The 14913-nt window shown below is 38.9% G+C and overlaps 3 protein-coding genes across 3 annotated transcripts; 2 read left to right on the top strand and 1 right to left on the bottom strand.

Moving 5' to 3' along the window:
* The first annotated feature begins 135 nt into the window (after positions 1-135).
* On the top strand, positions 136-8669 carry LOC114520466 (small G protein signaling modulator 1-like). The gene is made up of 20 exons (XM_028540732.1): positions 136-309; positions 582-657; positions 1949-2131; positions 2629-2791; positions 2890-2957; positions 3074-3351; positions 3615-3801; positions 4060-4326; positions 4656-4797; positions 4984-5048; positions 5155-5294; positions 5475-5546; positions 5663-6295; positions 6395-6519; positions 6645-6727; positions 6834-6943; positions 7199-7295; positions 7431-7542; positions 7819-7874; positions 7943-8669. The coding sequence occupies exons 1-20, from the start codon at positions 274-276 to the stop codon at positions 8029-8031; spliced, it is 2982 nt and encodes a 993-aa protein (XP_028396533.1). The 5' UTR covers positions 136-273; the 3' UTR covers positions 8032-8669.
* Positions 8669-10705, bottom strand: LOC114520467 (guanine nucleotide-binding protein subunit beta-like protein 1). Its single transcript, XM_028540733.1, has 8 exons — positions 10497-10705; positions 10277-10399; positions 9884-9987; positions 9735-9793; positions 9569-9638; positions 9377-9511; positions 9090-9285; positions 8669-8979 (listed from the first exon to the last, which is right to left on the bottom strand). The coding sequence occupies exons 1-8, from the start codon at positions 10604-10606 to the stop codon at positions 8817-8819; spliced, it is 960 nt and encodes a 319-aa protein (XP_028396534.1). The 5' UTR covers positions 10607-10705; the 3' UTR covers positions 8669-8816.
* A 55-nt stretch (positions 10706-10760) lies between these two features.
* LOC114520651 (microprocessor complex subunit DGCR8-like) lies at positions 10761-14759 on the top strand. The gene is made up of 9 exons (XM_028540972.1): positions 10761-10921; positions 11160-11302; positions 11726-13204; positions 13289-13389; positions 13665-13764; positions 13866-13922; positions 14219-14287; positions 14482-14580; positions 14669-14759. Exons 1-9 carry the CDS (start codon positions 10807-10809, stop codon positions 14720-14722), a joined length of 2217 nt encoding a protein of 738 aa, XP_028396773.1. The 5' UTR covers positions 10761-10806; the 3' UTR covers positions 14723-14759.
* Positions 14760-14913: the final 154 nt, after the last annotated feature.

Genomic DNA, 14913 nt, shown 5'->3' with positions numbered 1-14913 from the left:
CATCTTTCACAAACGCCCGCATTTGCAGGCTGATATGTTTCGGACCCTTTGCGTTTCTGACCCGATTCCTCAAGTGCTCGGCTGTGATTGGCTGATTTCGAGTGAAATGAATATTCAATAATTCTTGTGAGCAATATCTGACAGATGCGAGCGTCAACTTTCTTTTAAAAGCCTCGATAAAACCAGGTGAAAAAACAAATATACAAACCAAATATGCGACTGGTTTTGAGCTGGATGATACACCCTTTGTTAGGACGCTGTACAGCTTGAAAGATGCAGGAAAAACTTATACAACAGCTTAAGAAAGAGGTAAAGTCTGGAGCGAGAAGCGGCCATATTGTGTTATAGAGTATTTTAAAGACACTCAAATTTGCATTTGTTTGCCTTTTAAGCTTTTACGGATCGGAAATATTAAAGCTAGATTTGCAATCTAAAAGACTATATCTGTGAAACTATTTCTGCGAGTTTTATTTCAGAGATATATTGTTATTCTTATTGTTCATGTCATAGATGTATTTTTTTGGGGCTATCTTCATCTAATGTTCAATTTATTTACCTCAAAAGTATTTAATCTAATTTAGGTGAAACAGATCGTCGAGGAAGCAGTCACCCGAAAATTTATTCATGCAGATAGCACAAGTATAACGTCGCTTTGTGGTAGGTTTTTATCGGCAAAACTGTGACAGGAAGAAGCTAGCTGATTTCTGTGTTGCAGGATATTCACGGTCTCACTTCGTATCCGATTTCAAAATAAAGATTTCAAGGACTCTCAGTAACTCATTTTCAGCGATATTTGCAGCGTCTAATTTTCATGCAAATGTTAAAAGCGGTTGTTTTAACTACGGATTAATAACTATATTGTCTCGGACAATGTCTGTCTCTCTTGAAACATATGCTCCAAGCTAGACAATGCACTGACTTGGAATATATGCAATCTATAATGGTAATATCTCTGGGTACAAATCACTCTTATTTTACAGCCTACAAAATACAGCGGTATCTATTCACGTTTTTCACAACAAGCATACAGTTACTACTGTTACAGTGCATAGATTGTACATAGTGGGTTTGACAAAAAGTTAAAAACTGATTGATCATACTGATTTAAATTGGTGATTAAAGTCCCCCCCATGTCACTGTTAACTTTCATAAATGATGACAAATTATCATATAATACTTGAATTTTTAATTGAGCAGTATTTATACACTGGTATTGTAATCTATCCACAAGATTTTAACCTTGAGAACATGCCCTTTACAATATATCAAGAGCACTTGGGTTCACGCACTTGCATGTTTTAAGAGACATGGATGTTTATATTCTATTGTGGTCAAAATTTTTGTTCTTTGATATTAAATGTTATTGGCATATAATAAACATAATCCCAAATTCAACAAAATTGCATTAATATTTAATCATGAACTGCTGCTCTTGAGAGTTTTTAATTTATTTTTTCATTACATGGAATATGGGCCTTAACTTTTCTCATCATCTGTTTGTACTAAGAGTAAATATTTTGTAATTTATCCAGTGTAGTATATATACGCATGCAAAATATGTTTAAATTTTGGGAAAATTCATAATACACACATATATGCATAACTTATCTGTGTAGAATTTCATATATATTTTATTGCTAAATCCAGATGAATTTGTGTAAGGAATTGTGGTTTTAATGAGTTGTAATTCAGGGATTGCCAATAATTTTTGGTCACTCAATTTGAATTACAAATAAGCTTTACAAAAATGACAAGCAAAATGCCAATGTAATCTTCAGTGAATCACCTGTTCGTTGATGATTCTGCAGTATAGTCATTGCATGGATAGAGCAATGCCATTTATTTCAATAGTTTAACATATGAGACACAAACAGATAATTTTGTTTCAATTTATTTATTAAAACTGCTCTAAAAAACAAAATCTTTATTCCCACTACTTATTTCATAGCTGTTGTCGATGCCGTCATCAAAGATGGTTCTAAACGACGTGCTGGAGGAATCCTACCTCCGTACGACACGGAAACATTGCTTTTGAAACTATGCGAGGTGTCTGAGGCTACCAGAGTACTGGTAAGGAAGCTGTCAGGAACAGAACCAGATGATGCTTTTGAAGTTCATAAACCTTCCCCAGGTATGAATTGTATGTTTATGGTAAACCATAGCAGCCCAGCAATCTAGGGCCAGTTGTATACAAGACTAGTTAACTGTAGTTATTAGGGACAGAATTAGCCAACCAAAGTTGTGTATCTCTGAGTTAACTAGGATTTAACTGTGCAATATGCTCTTGCCACCGGCATCGCAAAAGCGTAGGTTCGATTCCTGCCGGAGGACCTATAGTTGACTCATTTTTCCATGCATCAACTGTTCCTGGCTTAAATTTGAAGTGTGTATAATTCCACTTGAAATTAAGACCCTTTAAACCTCTAGGATTTAACTACTTGCAAAATGTAGTTTAATGTATATACAGCATCTGATTGTTGGGCTACTTATGCGTGAGCTCACTGACTGGTAGATTCATAGGCCATTCATTCACTTTCCATTATAAGCAGATTGGAGACGTTCGGCTCCATCTGGGTGTAATTTAGGCTGAGATCTAATGATTTGTTTTAAAATCTTGTTGATTTTCAGGTCCAGAGGATGACATCAAGAAGACAGAGGTGAAAGTTAAGAAGTTAAACTTGGACCAATGCAAGCTATCTTATGGAAAGAATATCAAATTCTTGTGGATCAGAGTTGCATTGGTTGAGAAACTTCTAGCAAAGATTCTCGGATCCTTGGTGGAACATGCTGAGTGTGTATTTATTTGAACATTTCAAAAAGAAACTCTGTTGCATTCCACAAATTTCTTTCAAGACATTCTTATTTATACCCAGTTCTTTCTTTTCTCAGCAAATTTTATGAACCAACTGCAATTTTGGCTGATCCTGTCAATGGACCTCTTGTGGCTAATCTCCTTGGTATGGTAGTATTGCTTAGTGCACTGATAAGGGGCAAGGGGTTGACTAATTACAGCAGGGGAGGGTGTGGGTTCCTTTCCTGTGTTCAGGGTGTTAATGAAACTCTTTCATTTCAGCTGGACCCTGTGCCCTGGATTATTCCAAGATGAAGACGCCAGATGGGAGGTGGTCGGATCCCTCGGCAGATGAACTGGTTCAACGACATCGCATCCACAGTGGTTTATCGCTAAGACGACGTCAGACATCTTTTGATAAACCTCAACTTTCCAGCACCTCTCCCTTGCCCGAGGAATTTGTAGTCGCTCCGAGTCTGGCGAGGGAACATGTCGAGTCCTTGCATCAGAATGCTAGTGCAAATATGTTGTTTGGGAAAAATAACGTTGAAGTGCAACCAGTAAGTGTGGAAGCACTCGGTTACAGCAATATAATGAATAATATTATACAGAAGCGTCACTCAGGCTTACGTCAAGTCCTGATATCTATGACTTTAACCAGAGTTACCACTGATGATAATTACGAATGCATATGTTTCGACTTGAGTGCGTCTACTGTGAATATTCCTCACCTTATACCGTGCCCCTTACTTTGATATCGTGCTTGAAATTAAATTTCATTCAAATTTTCTTTACTATAAACGATGTGAATTCATTTTACCAGGCTTCAGGTTCGGACTGGGTGCCAGGTTATTTGTCTTTACACCAAACTGCTGAGTCGCTTCTCGTGAAATGGACGCCAAATGATCTGATGAGCGGCTCACCAGATGAACATCAAATGTTACAACACAGTAACCAGGCTATAACCATTGATACATTAGACGTGGTGTATGTCCACTGTCATCATAGAGGTGAGTGGTCGTGTATGTTCACAATCAGTTAGAGCTAGTGGTGTTGGTAAATGAGGCCCGTTTTAAAACGCTTGCAAACGCTCTGATGCATGCATGCTTGCCCTCATCTCAACATCCACGAATTTTTCACTTGTTCACGCCTATGAAAAGAGTAAAATCCTATTTATAATCCCGGCAACTGTAGGTCTGCACGGTGCAATATTTCGTGTGAACTGACTTTAAATGAGTTCGTATACCTGATACCATGCTTTTCCACAGGTGAGGCCGAGCGAGTGATGGTTTTAATCGCTCAGGATGGTGTTCAGCGTCCACCAATCAGGTTCCCAACAACAGGATCATTGATGAGATTCCTGGAATGCTTAGAGACGGGTTTGGTGCCCTATGGTAGGCTGGATCCGCCTCTGGCTAACGACACTGGTGGTGGTGAAACACTCTTCGATAAACACGAAGGAAAAATCGTAAAACAATCCTTGACCAGAGATTATGTCTTCCGCTTGGTACCAAGTATTTCACCTGAGGACATAGGTAGGAATACACTCTAGACTATCATAGGTAGGGATACACTCTACACTATCATAGGTAGGAATATACTCTACATTATCATAGGTAGGGATACACTCTACGCTATCAATGCAATGACTAGCGAAGTAAATAAACCGTCTCCAGTAAGTTTGAGTCAACTGTTGTTAGAGTCAAGTTAAAGTAGGGTACATCTGGCCTTGGTGAATGAGAATGATATCTGGCCTTTTTTGGGCCTTGACAAGAAAGCTTTGAAAGAGTAAAGGCTCATTACCTTACCACAAACACGAACAGTTGACGTTTTTCAATGCATTGACCAAGAGCGCTGTTTTCAGGCTTTGATAGTGACTTGAATTTGTGGGCGACCTCGAAGACGAAGACACGAAAAAAGAAGAAGTTGAGAAAGCTTGCTGACCGACCCAAGACACGACCACCGCCTCAAAGACTTGTGAAAAAACGAGGAACGGAAATGACCAGGCGAGTGTCTCCGATAGAGAGAAAACCAGTGTAGTTGTTGAGGCTGAAAGGAACTAAAATATAACCAAAAGTGAAGATGAAGTTTCTTCTCAAATATTACTTTTCTAAAGTGTCTTTTCAAAAGTTGACTGTCGTGATGTATTTTGACGTTATTTTGTAATGTTTTACTTTTTTCTCTCATTTCAGAGCTTGTTTAGAGTCAGTTTGCCACACAATGAAACACCAGATAATGTACAGAGCATTGAAAGGCTGTACGTGATTCATATTTTTAACCTAAACTTTTTTGATGATGGATACTGCGTCGGTTCATATACGGCTATTATGAATACTTCATGTAACATCTAAATTTTGTTCCAGGGTTGTCTCATGTGCGTCACCTGTCAACTGTAAGAAACCATCTCTCAAGTCTCGTTCAGCCCACGGTGGTCGCCGTTGATGACGTAACGAGCAAAGGATTGACGCGGGAAAAATGGTCGGAGCTGTATCGTGCTGGCAAGGTAGAGGATAGTCCTGACTTTGTTGGGGTGCGATTAAAATACCTTGACGCCGGCCTGGCTGGTCACTGCGTCAAATTACCATAGAGCTTCTTCCCTCAAACGAGTCTCTTTAATCCACGACAATCTTAGGTCAATTACATCGATTTTAGCTTGGCTGATAAAGAACCTTTTCCCCTGTAGTTATGTTCAGACGAAGATGAAATTGCGAAGCTGGTCTATCACGGTGGCGTGGAACATGATCTTCGACATTTGGTATGTGTTGTTTCGCCAGACAGCCCTAAAACAGAACTGCTATATTTGAATAAATAGTTTATATTTCGAACAAACACGTTATATAATATTTAAGTTTCAAACTGTCTCGTATCCAGGTCTGGCCGTATCTCCTTGGCTATCACGCGTACGGGAGCACGCCTGAAGAACGTGAGCACGAGGACAACGCGCGCGCGTTCGAGTATAAACGAATTCTCGCGGAATGGACCAACGTCGAAATTTTGATTCGCCAACGAACACGAGTGTCGGAAACCGATCGGGACAGCACGGCAAGCAGCGCGGGGAGTAAGGACGAGTTTAACGAGACCCCGGAACATGATACCCACGATACGAAAAACAATATTGAGTCGCCAGACAGCGGTAATGTATCCAACGGAAAGCTCACAAATGGATACCAGGATAACGGCACCCCAGAAGAACATTACTCCGGGTGTAATGGAACCCCGGGAGAAGATGACCGTGAAGAGACAAACCCCGAGGTTAATTCTCCAAAATCCGAACTCGACGATGAGAGCGGATGTTATGATTGTGTTGAGGAGTCCGTCAAGGTACCGATCTCGACCTACGAGAATGGTTCCTCGTGCGAGAAGTGCACCCTATGTGGCAAGAGTGCCGGGGATTATGAAGATTTGACGAATGGTTACCATGAAAATGGCGTGGATGGTGATACGGATGAGAGGCAACAGTGCACATGCAAAGATGGCAGATCGTCACGGCTTAGTTCCTACTCAGTAAGTTGTTCCTTGAACCTCTAATGTGAGTTGTGTGACTGCAGTTTAGGAACTGATAAAACAACATTCACTATTCATTGTCTTTCTATTTCATTTCAGGATGATTTGTTAGATAATTTTGCTCTCAATATTCATCGTATCGACAAGGATGTGTTGCGTTGTGACAGAAATTATCCTTACTTCAGTCAACCAAACCTCGAGAAATTACGCAGAATCATGTGCACGTAAGTCTGGCTGGCTTCCTCGCTAATTCGTGTTAAGCTCATCACCACAAGTCTAAAGAGACGTGAAGGGGCTTGTAGTGTCTGGTGTTTACTAATAAATACTAATTTCTGTGATTTTCTTTCAGGTATGTATGGACGACATTAGAAGTCGGGTATGTTCAAGGGATGTGTGATCTGCTAGCTCCACTGTTGGTCATTTTTGATGACGGTATGTAAAAACTGCTGCACCAAGGTTTTAAATATTGGACAATCATTGGTCCCAATGCTGCCTAAGAAGAAACCGGACTAACTTTTCATGAATTTTGCTTTCTCAGAAGCGAAGTCGTATCATTGTTTTGTTCTGCTCATGAAGAGGATGGATCATAACTTTCCTCATGGTGAAAATATGGATAAATATTTCGTCAATATGAGATCACTTATTCAGGTATAACATTAAACGTTGTTGGGTTAAACATTCGAGATTCGCGCTGGCTGATTTCGTGCGAATCCTAAGATCGGTGAGGAACAAAAGAGTTTGATATTTGAGGGTGTGCCTTGTGGTTTGTTTGATGTTTCTCACACTAACTGTCTTCATAAACGATTAAGTTTCTTACAACTCTTCCTCTCGACGTCTGATAGCTCTTCCTTCAGTCGGTTAGGTTTTAAACTAGTGTATTTTATCGTTTATCATCGTTTATAGATCCTAGATCCAGAATTATTTGAAGTGATGCAACAGAATGGGGATCTAACCCACTGTTACTTCTGTTACAGATGGTTTTTGTTAGACTTCAAGAGAGGTATGGTATATTTTGAATGTCGTAACGTGATGTATATTTGGATTCAATATCTGTGGACTGCACCATATCTATCTTTGATGGTACCTCCACTAATAAAAACCCTCTGATATAATCTCGTACTTTATATGCGTTTAGAGTTTCTCTACGAAGACATATTTCGCGTGTGGGAATGCATTTGGTCAGCGCGTATCTGTTCTTCCAAACACTTCGTCCTCTTCATCGCTCTGGCTTTGTTAAAGAGCTACAGGTTCGTACTTGCCATCTGGCGATTTGTTCAGTGTTTCAGTTTTAATCTTTCTCAATAATGGCAGCATGCCTTCCTAACACGAAGTACCTCACATCAGGAGCCGGTTGTATAAAAACTCTTAACTACATTTTAAGTAGTTAAATCGTGGTTAACTAGAAGATACATTATTCCGATTGGCCAATTCTGCCAGAAACTATAGTTAAAAGTTAACTACCTTTTTATACGACCGGCCTCTGTATTTTTCAAGCGCTGAATGTTGTTATATTTCTGCTATAGGAATATTCTCATAGATCACAGCATGGATTTCACGGACATCATTAAGTTCTTCAACGGTAGGTCAAAATCATTTCCTGGAGCGGTTTGTAACCTCTTGATCCTATAGCCTTTCCATTTCTTTCAGAAATGGCGGAGGGACACAACGCCACTCAAATCTTAGATCTTGCTCGAAGCTCAGTCGAGAACGTTACTAGGTTAATACAGAATGAATAGGAAGATAAACCTACCTGTCCAGCTCGCTAGGGACGGAAGAATAGATAGCTTTGTGCGAAGTTCTCGTTCCGTAAATGCTAGTTTCCACTGAGAAAAAATCTCCTTTGGATCGGAACGAACAGGAAAATTTCCTTTGTCGGTGAGTTCTCAGGCGGCATTCATACAAAGGAAACTTTCCTCCCCTGTGCGATTTAAAGGAGAATTTTCCTGAGTGGAAACTAGCCTTAAGGGAGGAAGATTAGGATATTATAAGCTGGTCTTCTCTTCGGCCGTATCGTGTTCTACACCATTTTCTTTCGTGTCAACTTCTTGGAAATTGCTTCAGAGAAACTGCCATGCCCTACTGAAATCACTCTAGGCTTTTCTAAGAAAGAGAGGTGGTGCAGATTTCCCCAGGCGGGATTCCCTTCATCTCTGATTGGTACACACAATGTCCTACTACCACAACCATATTAAACTTCATGACGATACGGTTGAACTGAAGGCCATAATTTTTGGTATTTTGATGAATTTACTGTTCATTGATGAACCATAGAATGCATTCTTGAGGCGATGTTAGTGCGAATACAACTAGCCAAATCTCATTGTAGAATAAACCAGAATAGGTCATATTTAACACTAAGTTAATATTAGGCTGTAGATTACTGCGACCTTTGCAAAGGTCCTTAAAAAATGGCTAGACCATTTATTGCGGTTGATTTTAGTGAAATCAACTAAATTTATTTAACAAACGTATAATGACTTGTGGATTGTCAAATTTTCAATTACATTTCAATGTAGTTATTCTAGTTGTCTTTGTAAAGTGACCACAGGCTTATCCTTCCGTCTTTTGACCCAGCAGCCAGCAGTTGTTCCGAGCAATTAGAGAAAGTCAAAGCATTCACAGTTTGTGTGTGATAGTTGAGGATCGCGAGCGGCTTTAAACTCTTCCAACTGAATACTCTCAATCTAAAGAAAATTAGAAAAATACAATGCCTGGAGCGTTTTTCAAGACGAAACGTCTTGCGTATTTGATGTCATTTGAGGTACTTCCAAGTCTGCTTGATCCATTTACTTACTTGCAATCCCAACCAGCAGTGGCGAAGATTTTGCAATCCCCACGAATTTTGACATCCGAGACACCACAGTTCTTTATTTTCACAGTGTTTTCCAACTGCAACGATTCCTCCTCAGTGAGTTTAAAAACGGTTAATTTGTCCTCAGCGGATCCAGTTATCCCTCGTTTCAAATCATTGTCAAAATCAATGCACATTACTGACAAACAAAAAACGATGTGTTATGGTAGACTGTCAAGCTTACTTAGGCAGGTTATGTTATTAAGAGAACTGTGTGGGAGAAAGTCTACCTGGCTCATTGTGTACTTTTAATTTTGATATCATTTTTGAAGATCCCAAATCCCACAAGATGACATCTCCACTTTCATAGCCAGCCAAAAGAACTGGTCTCTCTTTCGTGATGTTTTTCAGACACATACACATACCTGGTATAAATTGATTGTCAGTTGAAGCTATTATGCATTCTTAAAATGTCCTCTTACCAAATGATTTTGAAGAATCTGCTTTCAATTGGGTGATAATCTTCTTAGTTTTCAAACATACAATGTCAATCTGCCAATCCCAAGAGATTGATGCTGATTAACTTTGTGTTGAAGAAATGAAGATGCATGCATGACACCTTGTCCTGACCACTGTACTCTAACTAACCTGCGATTGATCCTCACTTGAGACAGCAAGACAAATAGAATTGCTGCACTGCAAATTATCTGAAAAAATTTTGGTAAAACAACTGTTTATTGGAAGAAAACTACCATTAAATTACTTAAGTCAATGAGAATTTACATTTTGTTACATACAAATTATTTCACATTTACAAAATCCAATGTCTGATACTTTTAGACTACTCTTGATTTCCAGTTTTCCAAGACACCATATGTGGACATTACCATCACGACCGTGACTAAATAAAGGTAATTGGTTTGAATCCAATCATCAAAAGTTTTATTTTGGTAGGGAAAGGGGTTGAAACCATTTTAGTGCTGGGTGTGGTTAATTATAAGAGGTGTGAAGTCTCTTACACTTGGTAGAATGAGGTTTCAAGTGTGTGGGGAGTAGAGGGAAATATTCTAGGAGTGAGTATCATGGAACAGTGGGGTGGATGCAGTTTTTTAAAAAGGAAAGGGATTTGATAAAATGCATTCTCTAAATCAGCTTTGAAAGTTAATATGGTGGCATTCATCTGTTACTACCTCAACACCTCACCATCCGTCAAATAGTCTACATTTAATATAGATTTATCATCATGACCATTCAATGTTAATTCTGCTCTCTTTGTCGTCAGGTCCCAAATGCTCACGACCCCTTTCTGGTCGCTGATGAAAAGATGAAGGTATACATTGATTGATTGGGTTTAGTCTTTGGTATTTTTGAAAAGAAAGCTTGAGATGAACATATATTACTTGACCATACCCAGACAGCAACCTTTGTCGATCTTCGCCGGTTGTAATAAATTTGACGGCAGTGACGGGAGAGCCCAGCCCACGAAATATGTAAATTGGGTCTGGGGGTGGCCTAGCCATCAGGAATTATTACTACGAAATTGCATGGTCACTTATATTACATCTAAAAATATTAAAATTCTACATTAGCCTGTAACCAAAAGTAACCAGAATATCTAAGAAGGTATCCCCCATTTAATAATCCTTACATGAAGTAAAGCAGTGACCAACAAATATTTTTATTTTTTAAAAATTTTAAAATCGTATAAAAAAGTTTGAAAATGAAACGAAAGCATGAATCAGACGCGATATTAACTACGAGTATCGATTGTGGAAATGTGGATGATTTTCGAGATCAACTATTGGAACCAGAGGAATTAGTGCGGGTCGTTAAACGTAAGTTGTATTTTTTGACAATTGACAGTTGTGTTTTTTGAAAATGTTCCGTATTAACTGCGCTGTTTATAAACAAGTCAAGTTTATCGCACGAAGAAATAAAAGTTCATAGCAATATAATCAGATAATGGTGTATTGCATGAATTTGGTTTACAGGAGTCAAGTGAAAGATGAATGTTACCTAACTACGTGCAGAATAACCATAATTTTATATTGTGAATATTTTCTTCCCAACTAGTTAGTGGTCAGCAACCTAACCTTGCTTTACCACAAGACTGGGTTGGTATCTACCATAAGAGTGGTGGAATTGTTTACCTGAATCGAAAAACAAGAATATGCACTTGGTCACGTCCGTACCACATCGGGGGAGCCAGTGTTAGGGTAAAGTATGATTATATTGCGTGGATATCTCTCTTGTGGCTGTCGAAATATGTTGTTTACTTTGCCAAGGCTGTTCATCAGTCTAACCAATGGAAAACAAGTATTTCTGCTGCCTTATATCACCTTCTCAAGCAAGACCTTTGAAACTAATACTGCAATGATTGGTTTGGTATTAATATGAAATGTTCATTCGTAAAAATGAAATATATTTTAAAGAGGTAAACTCAGACAGATTAGCCCATAGAAAGACAGAAGCCAGGAGTATTGATTTCAGTTTCATTTTAATTTCACAATTGTCTGAAAGAGAAGGAAGAGAAACAATCTCTTAATTGCTAACATGTAGACTAGCTTCAGCTGAGACTTCCCAGTTTAGTAATAAGATATATCGGCACTTATTCCTAACATAAATGTTCATCTGATCAGAAACACAATGTCCCAACTGCTGCAATACCATGTTTGCATGAGTTCCTAGCATCGAAGAAAGAACAGAATACTCACAAGAAGAGAAAACCGCTGGATACCATACATGATGGTAACATTGGTCACCATACGGGTAACCTTGACAACCATTGTGATGACCATGAGAACTATCTTGGTAACAATGGCAACAATGCTAAATGTGATGTGAAATTGACAATGGACAGTGTTGAATTACAATCTCCAATGATTATGAAGGGTGAAAATGATTGTGGTACTTGTGGTTGTGTTGTGATCAAGGATAGTAGCAATATTGATGGTGGTAAAGGTGACAGTGGTAGTAACCAATGTAATTCACATGGTTTGGAGGGTGGAGATAACCTAGTTGGTAATGATAGTGGCAGTAAAAGCCAGGGTAACCAGGATGGTATTGATGTTGGTAGCCAGAGTAATGAAGATGGTATTAATGTTGGTAGCCAGAGTACCGGTAATGAAGATGGTATTGATGTTGGTAGCCAGAGTAATGAGGATGGTATTGATGCTGGTAGCCAGAGTAATGAAGATGGTATTGATGTTGATAGCCAGAGTAATGAAGATGGTATTGATGTTGGTAGCCAGAGTAATGAAGATGGTATTGATGTTGGTAGCCAGAGTAATGAGGATGGTATTGATGTTGGTAGCCAGAGTAGCGAGGATTGTATTGATGTTGGTAGCCAGAGTAGCCAGGATGGTATTGATGTTGGTAGCCAGAGTAATGAGGATGGTACTGATGTTGGTAGCCAGAGTAATGAGGATGGTACTGATGTTGGTGATCTCAGCTTGGAGATGAAGGAACATGGTCTTTATGGTAATAACTTAGGAAACAATGAGAGCAAAGAAGCTGATGGTAACAACAAAATGGCTGAGGTCAACAAGACAATTACCTCAGTTAAAGCTTTGGAAAACAGCGACAATGACAGCAGCGCTGCGGAAGATGTTTCAGACAAGACAGAGACAGAACAACTCGAAATGTCAAGTGTCGGTGAAGTTGCTGATTACTTGGGTAAGCTGTGGAAGTTTCAGTTCATAACAAGAGAAGAAGAGAGGAACCTGGTAGTTACAGACACGAATGATATGCCCGCTCAGAAACCAGTCACCCTTAAATCAACACAAATTCTGAAAACGATACCATACCTCGTGCAAGGAACTAAACTAACATCAAAAGGCAACGAAAAAGTTGTTATCAGCCCGGCTGGAAAGAGTCCTAGGTCTTTACTACACGAATATTGCTTGAAGGTGTTGCAGGTTAAACCAGAGTACACTATTGATGAAAGCGGTGCTTCTAAAACGCCTTTTCTCGCGACGGTCAGGGTGGATGGCTTGCTCTACGGCAGTGGAATGGCTATGAGTAAGAAACAAGCTATGACCTTTGCTGCTCAGAAAACTTTGGAGATATTTATGCCTGAGTCTTTTAAGAAACTTCTTGACGTTGAAGAAAATTTAAAGGTAATTCTGGAAGGATTGTTCTCCACTAAATATCGCTTGATTCTAAACATTGTTTACTTCTATATTTTTCAACCTTTCATTCAGATTTTTGACAGTATTCCCATCGAAGATCCAAATGTGTATGAACTCACGACGAAGTTAGGACTTTTGAGTCCCAACCAAGTTTTAAACGAATGCATCAAAAGGTAATGATAAACGTTCCACCGTCAAACAAATCTGGCCGGTTTGAGCTATGTAAAAAACTATCACCAGCGGTTCAGCAGGCAGTTTGATAAGATAGAAAGAAGCTTGTTTCGTTATTTATATTTCAAGGGTAGTTCCGTCTAATCATTTTGCATGGAACTCTACTTCCTGGGAGTGAAAATTGTTGTGCGAAAGTTGATGACATTCTGATACAAGCTTTCCCACTTCCCTTGCTAGTTTTGCTGTATGTAATGCATCTGTGTTTTTTTCATTTCAGAAACCAGGGCGTTTTAACCACTGGTGTTAAATTCGATTTAAAACAAGGAAAGGACAAACAGTTGAATTTTACCATGGAATGTGGCAAGCACAAAGCGACGGTATTTCTCGTTGTTTAAAAGAGATTTGATGGTTCATCTAATTTTAACAGCTTCCCTGCGTATCTGAATACTTATAATAAATCTTTACTTTTCTTGTCCAGGGAACGTGTCGTAGTAAGAGACTAGGGAGAGAGGTGGCTGCCCAAGCTATGCTACAGGTGAATATATCTGATAATCTCTTTATCTGTGGTAATCCTCTCTGGTAATCCTCTCTGATAATCCTCTCTGGTAATCCTTTTCTGATAATCCTCTCTGATAATCCTCTCTGGTAATTCTTTTCTGATAATCCTCTCTGATAGTCCTCTCTGCATGATAGTCCTCTATGATAATCTTCACTGATAATCCTCTCTGATAATCCTCTCTGATAACCCTCTCTAATAATCCTCTTTGATAATCCTCCCTGATAATCCTCCCTGATAATCCTCTTCACCACCACTTCTTCTTTCTTATGTAGAAATTGCACCCGCACCTAAAGAATTGGGGTTCTGTATTGCGTATTTACGTTGATGAACACACAACCCAGGTATGACAAAAAGTTCTACGATAAAAACTTTTTTTACTCGAATGATAGATTACTTTTTATCTTGCCCGTCTTCTCAGCATTACACGTTCAGTGATGACACAGGCGACACGATTCAAAATTGTGTAAAATCAACAATTCCTCAACTCAAGCGGTGCTTGTTATAACATGTGTTTTGTAACGATGTTTCCATTCAGGAGTTCACTAAACCCGAAGCCCCGGCGCCAACAACAGCGACGAATGTAAACAACGAACTGTTGTCTGAGTTGAAACGGAAAATGTGGAAAGTAATGAAGGTATATTAAATATTTGTGATTTAGAGATAGTTGTTTGTGCGGCATGAGGTTATATTTTCGGTGGCAACGCCCTCTTTTCTGTTTTTAGAAAAAAGACAAAACGCCTTCAACTACGGGATTTATGACTAATATTGATATATAATTTGTAATCTTAATTCTATACACATTTAATTCACTCATTTCAATTAAATCATTTAAATTTGAATATATAAATTTAAATATAAATCATTGAAATTTTTAAAATAACAACAAATTGTATATACTACTTTCTACAACTCTCGGCAACGCTCGGACAGTGTTCGGCGATGTTTCAGCTCGGGTCTTTTTCCCGCG

Source organism: Dendronephthya gigantea, unplaced genomic scaffold, assembly GCF_004324835.1.
Source record: "Dendronephthya gigantea isolate DGI-Jeju-01 unplaced genomic scaffold, DenGig_1.0 000016F, whole genome shotgun sequence".
Taxonomy (NCBI): Eukaryota; Metazoa; Cnidaria; class Anthozoa; order Malacalcyonacea; family Nephtheidae; genus Dendronephthya; species Dendronephthya gigantea.
Note: the sequence above shows the minus strand (reverse complement) of the source record. Positions and strands in the feature narration are given on the sequence as shown.

Bases quoted from the DNA above. Each gene is read 5' to 3' on its own strand.
- LOC114520466 (XM_028540732.1), top strand. From the start codon at position 274: ATGCAGGAAAAACTTATACAACAGCTTAAGAAAGAG. The intron at 4,798-4,983 runs GCGAGTGTCTCC...CTCTCATTTCAG, and splicing joins CGAGGAACGGAAATGACCAG to AGCTTGTTTAGAGTCAGTTT. The intron at 7,296-7,430 runs GTATGGTATATT...ATATGCGTTTAG, and splicing joins TTTGTTAGACTTCAAGAGAG to AGTTTCTCTACGAAGACATA.
- LOC114520467 (XM_028540733.1), bottom strand. From the start codon at position 10,606: ATGGCTAGGCCACCCCCAGACCCAATTTACATATTTCGTGGGCTGGGC. The intron at 9,794-9,883 runs GTATGTAACAAA...AAATTTTTTCAG, and splicing joins TTGTAAATGTGAAATAATTT to ATAATTTGCAGTGCAGCAAT. The intron at 9,639-9,734 runs GTTAGTTAGAGT...TGGGATTGGCAG, and splicing joins CAAGTGAGGATCAATCGCAG to ATTGACATTGTATGTTTGAA.
- LOC114520651 (XM_028540972.1), top strand. From the start codon at position 10,807: ATGAAACGAAAGCATGAATCAGACGCGATATTAACTACGAGTATCGAT. The intron at 10,922-11,159 runs GTAAGTTGTATT...CTTCCCAACTAG, and splicing joins ATTAGTGCGGGTCGTTAAAC to TTAGTGGTCAGCAACCTAAC. The intron at 13,765-13,865 runs GTATTTCTCGTT...TTTCTTGTCCAG, and splicing joins GTGGCAAGCACAAAGCGACG to GGAACGTGTCGTAGTAAGAG.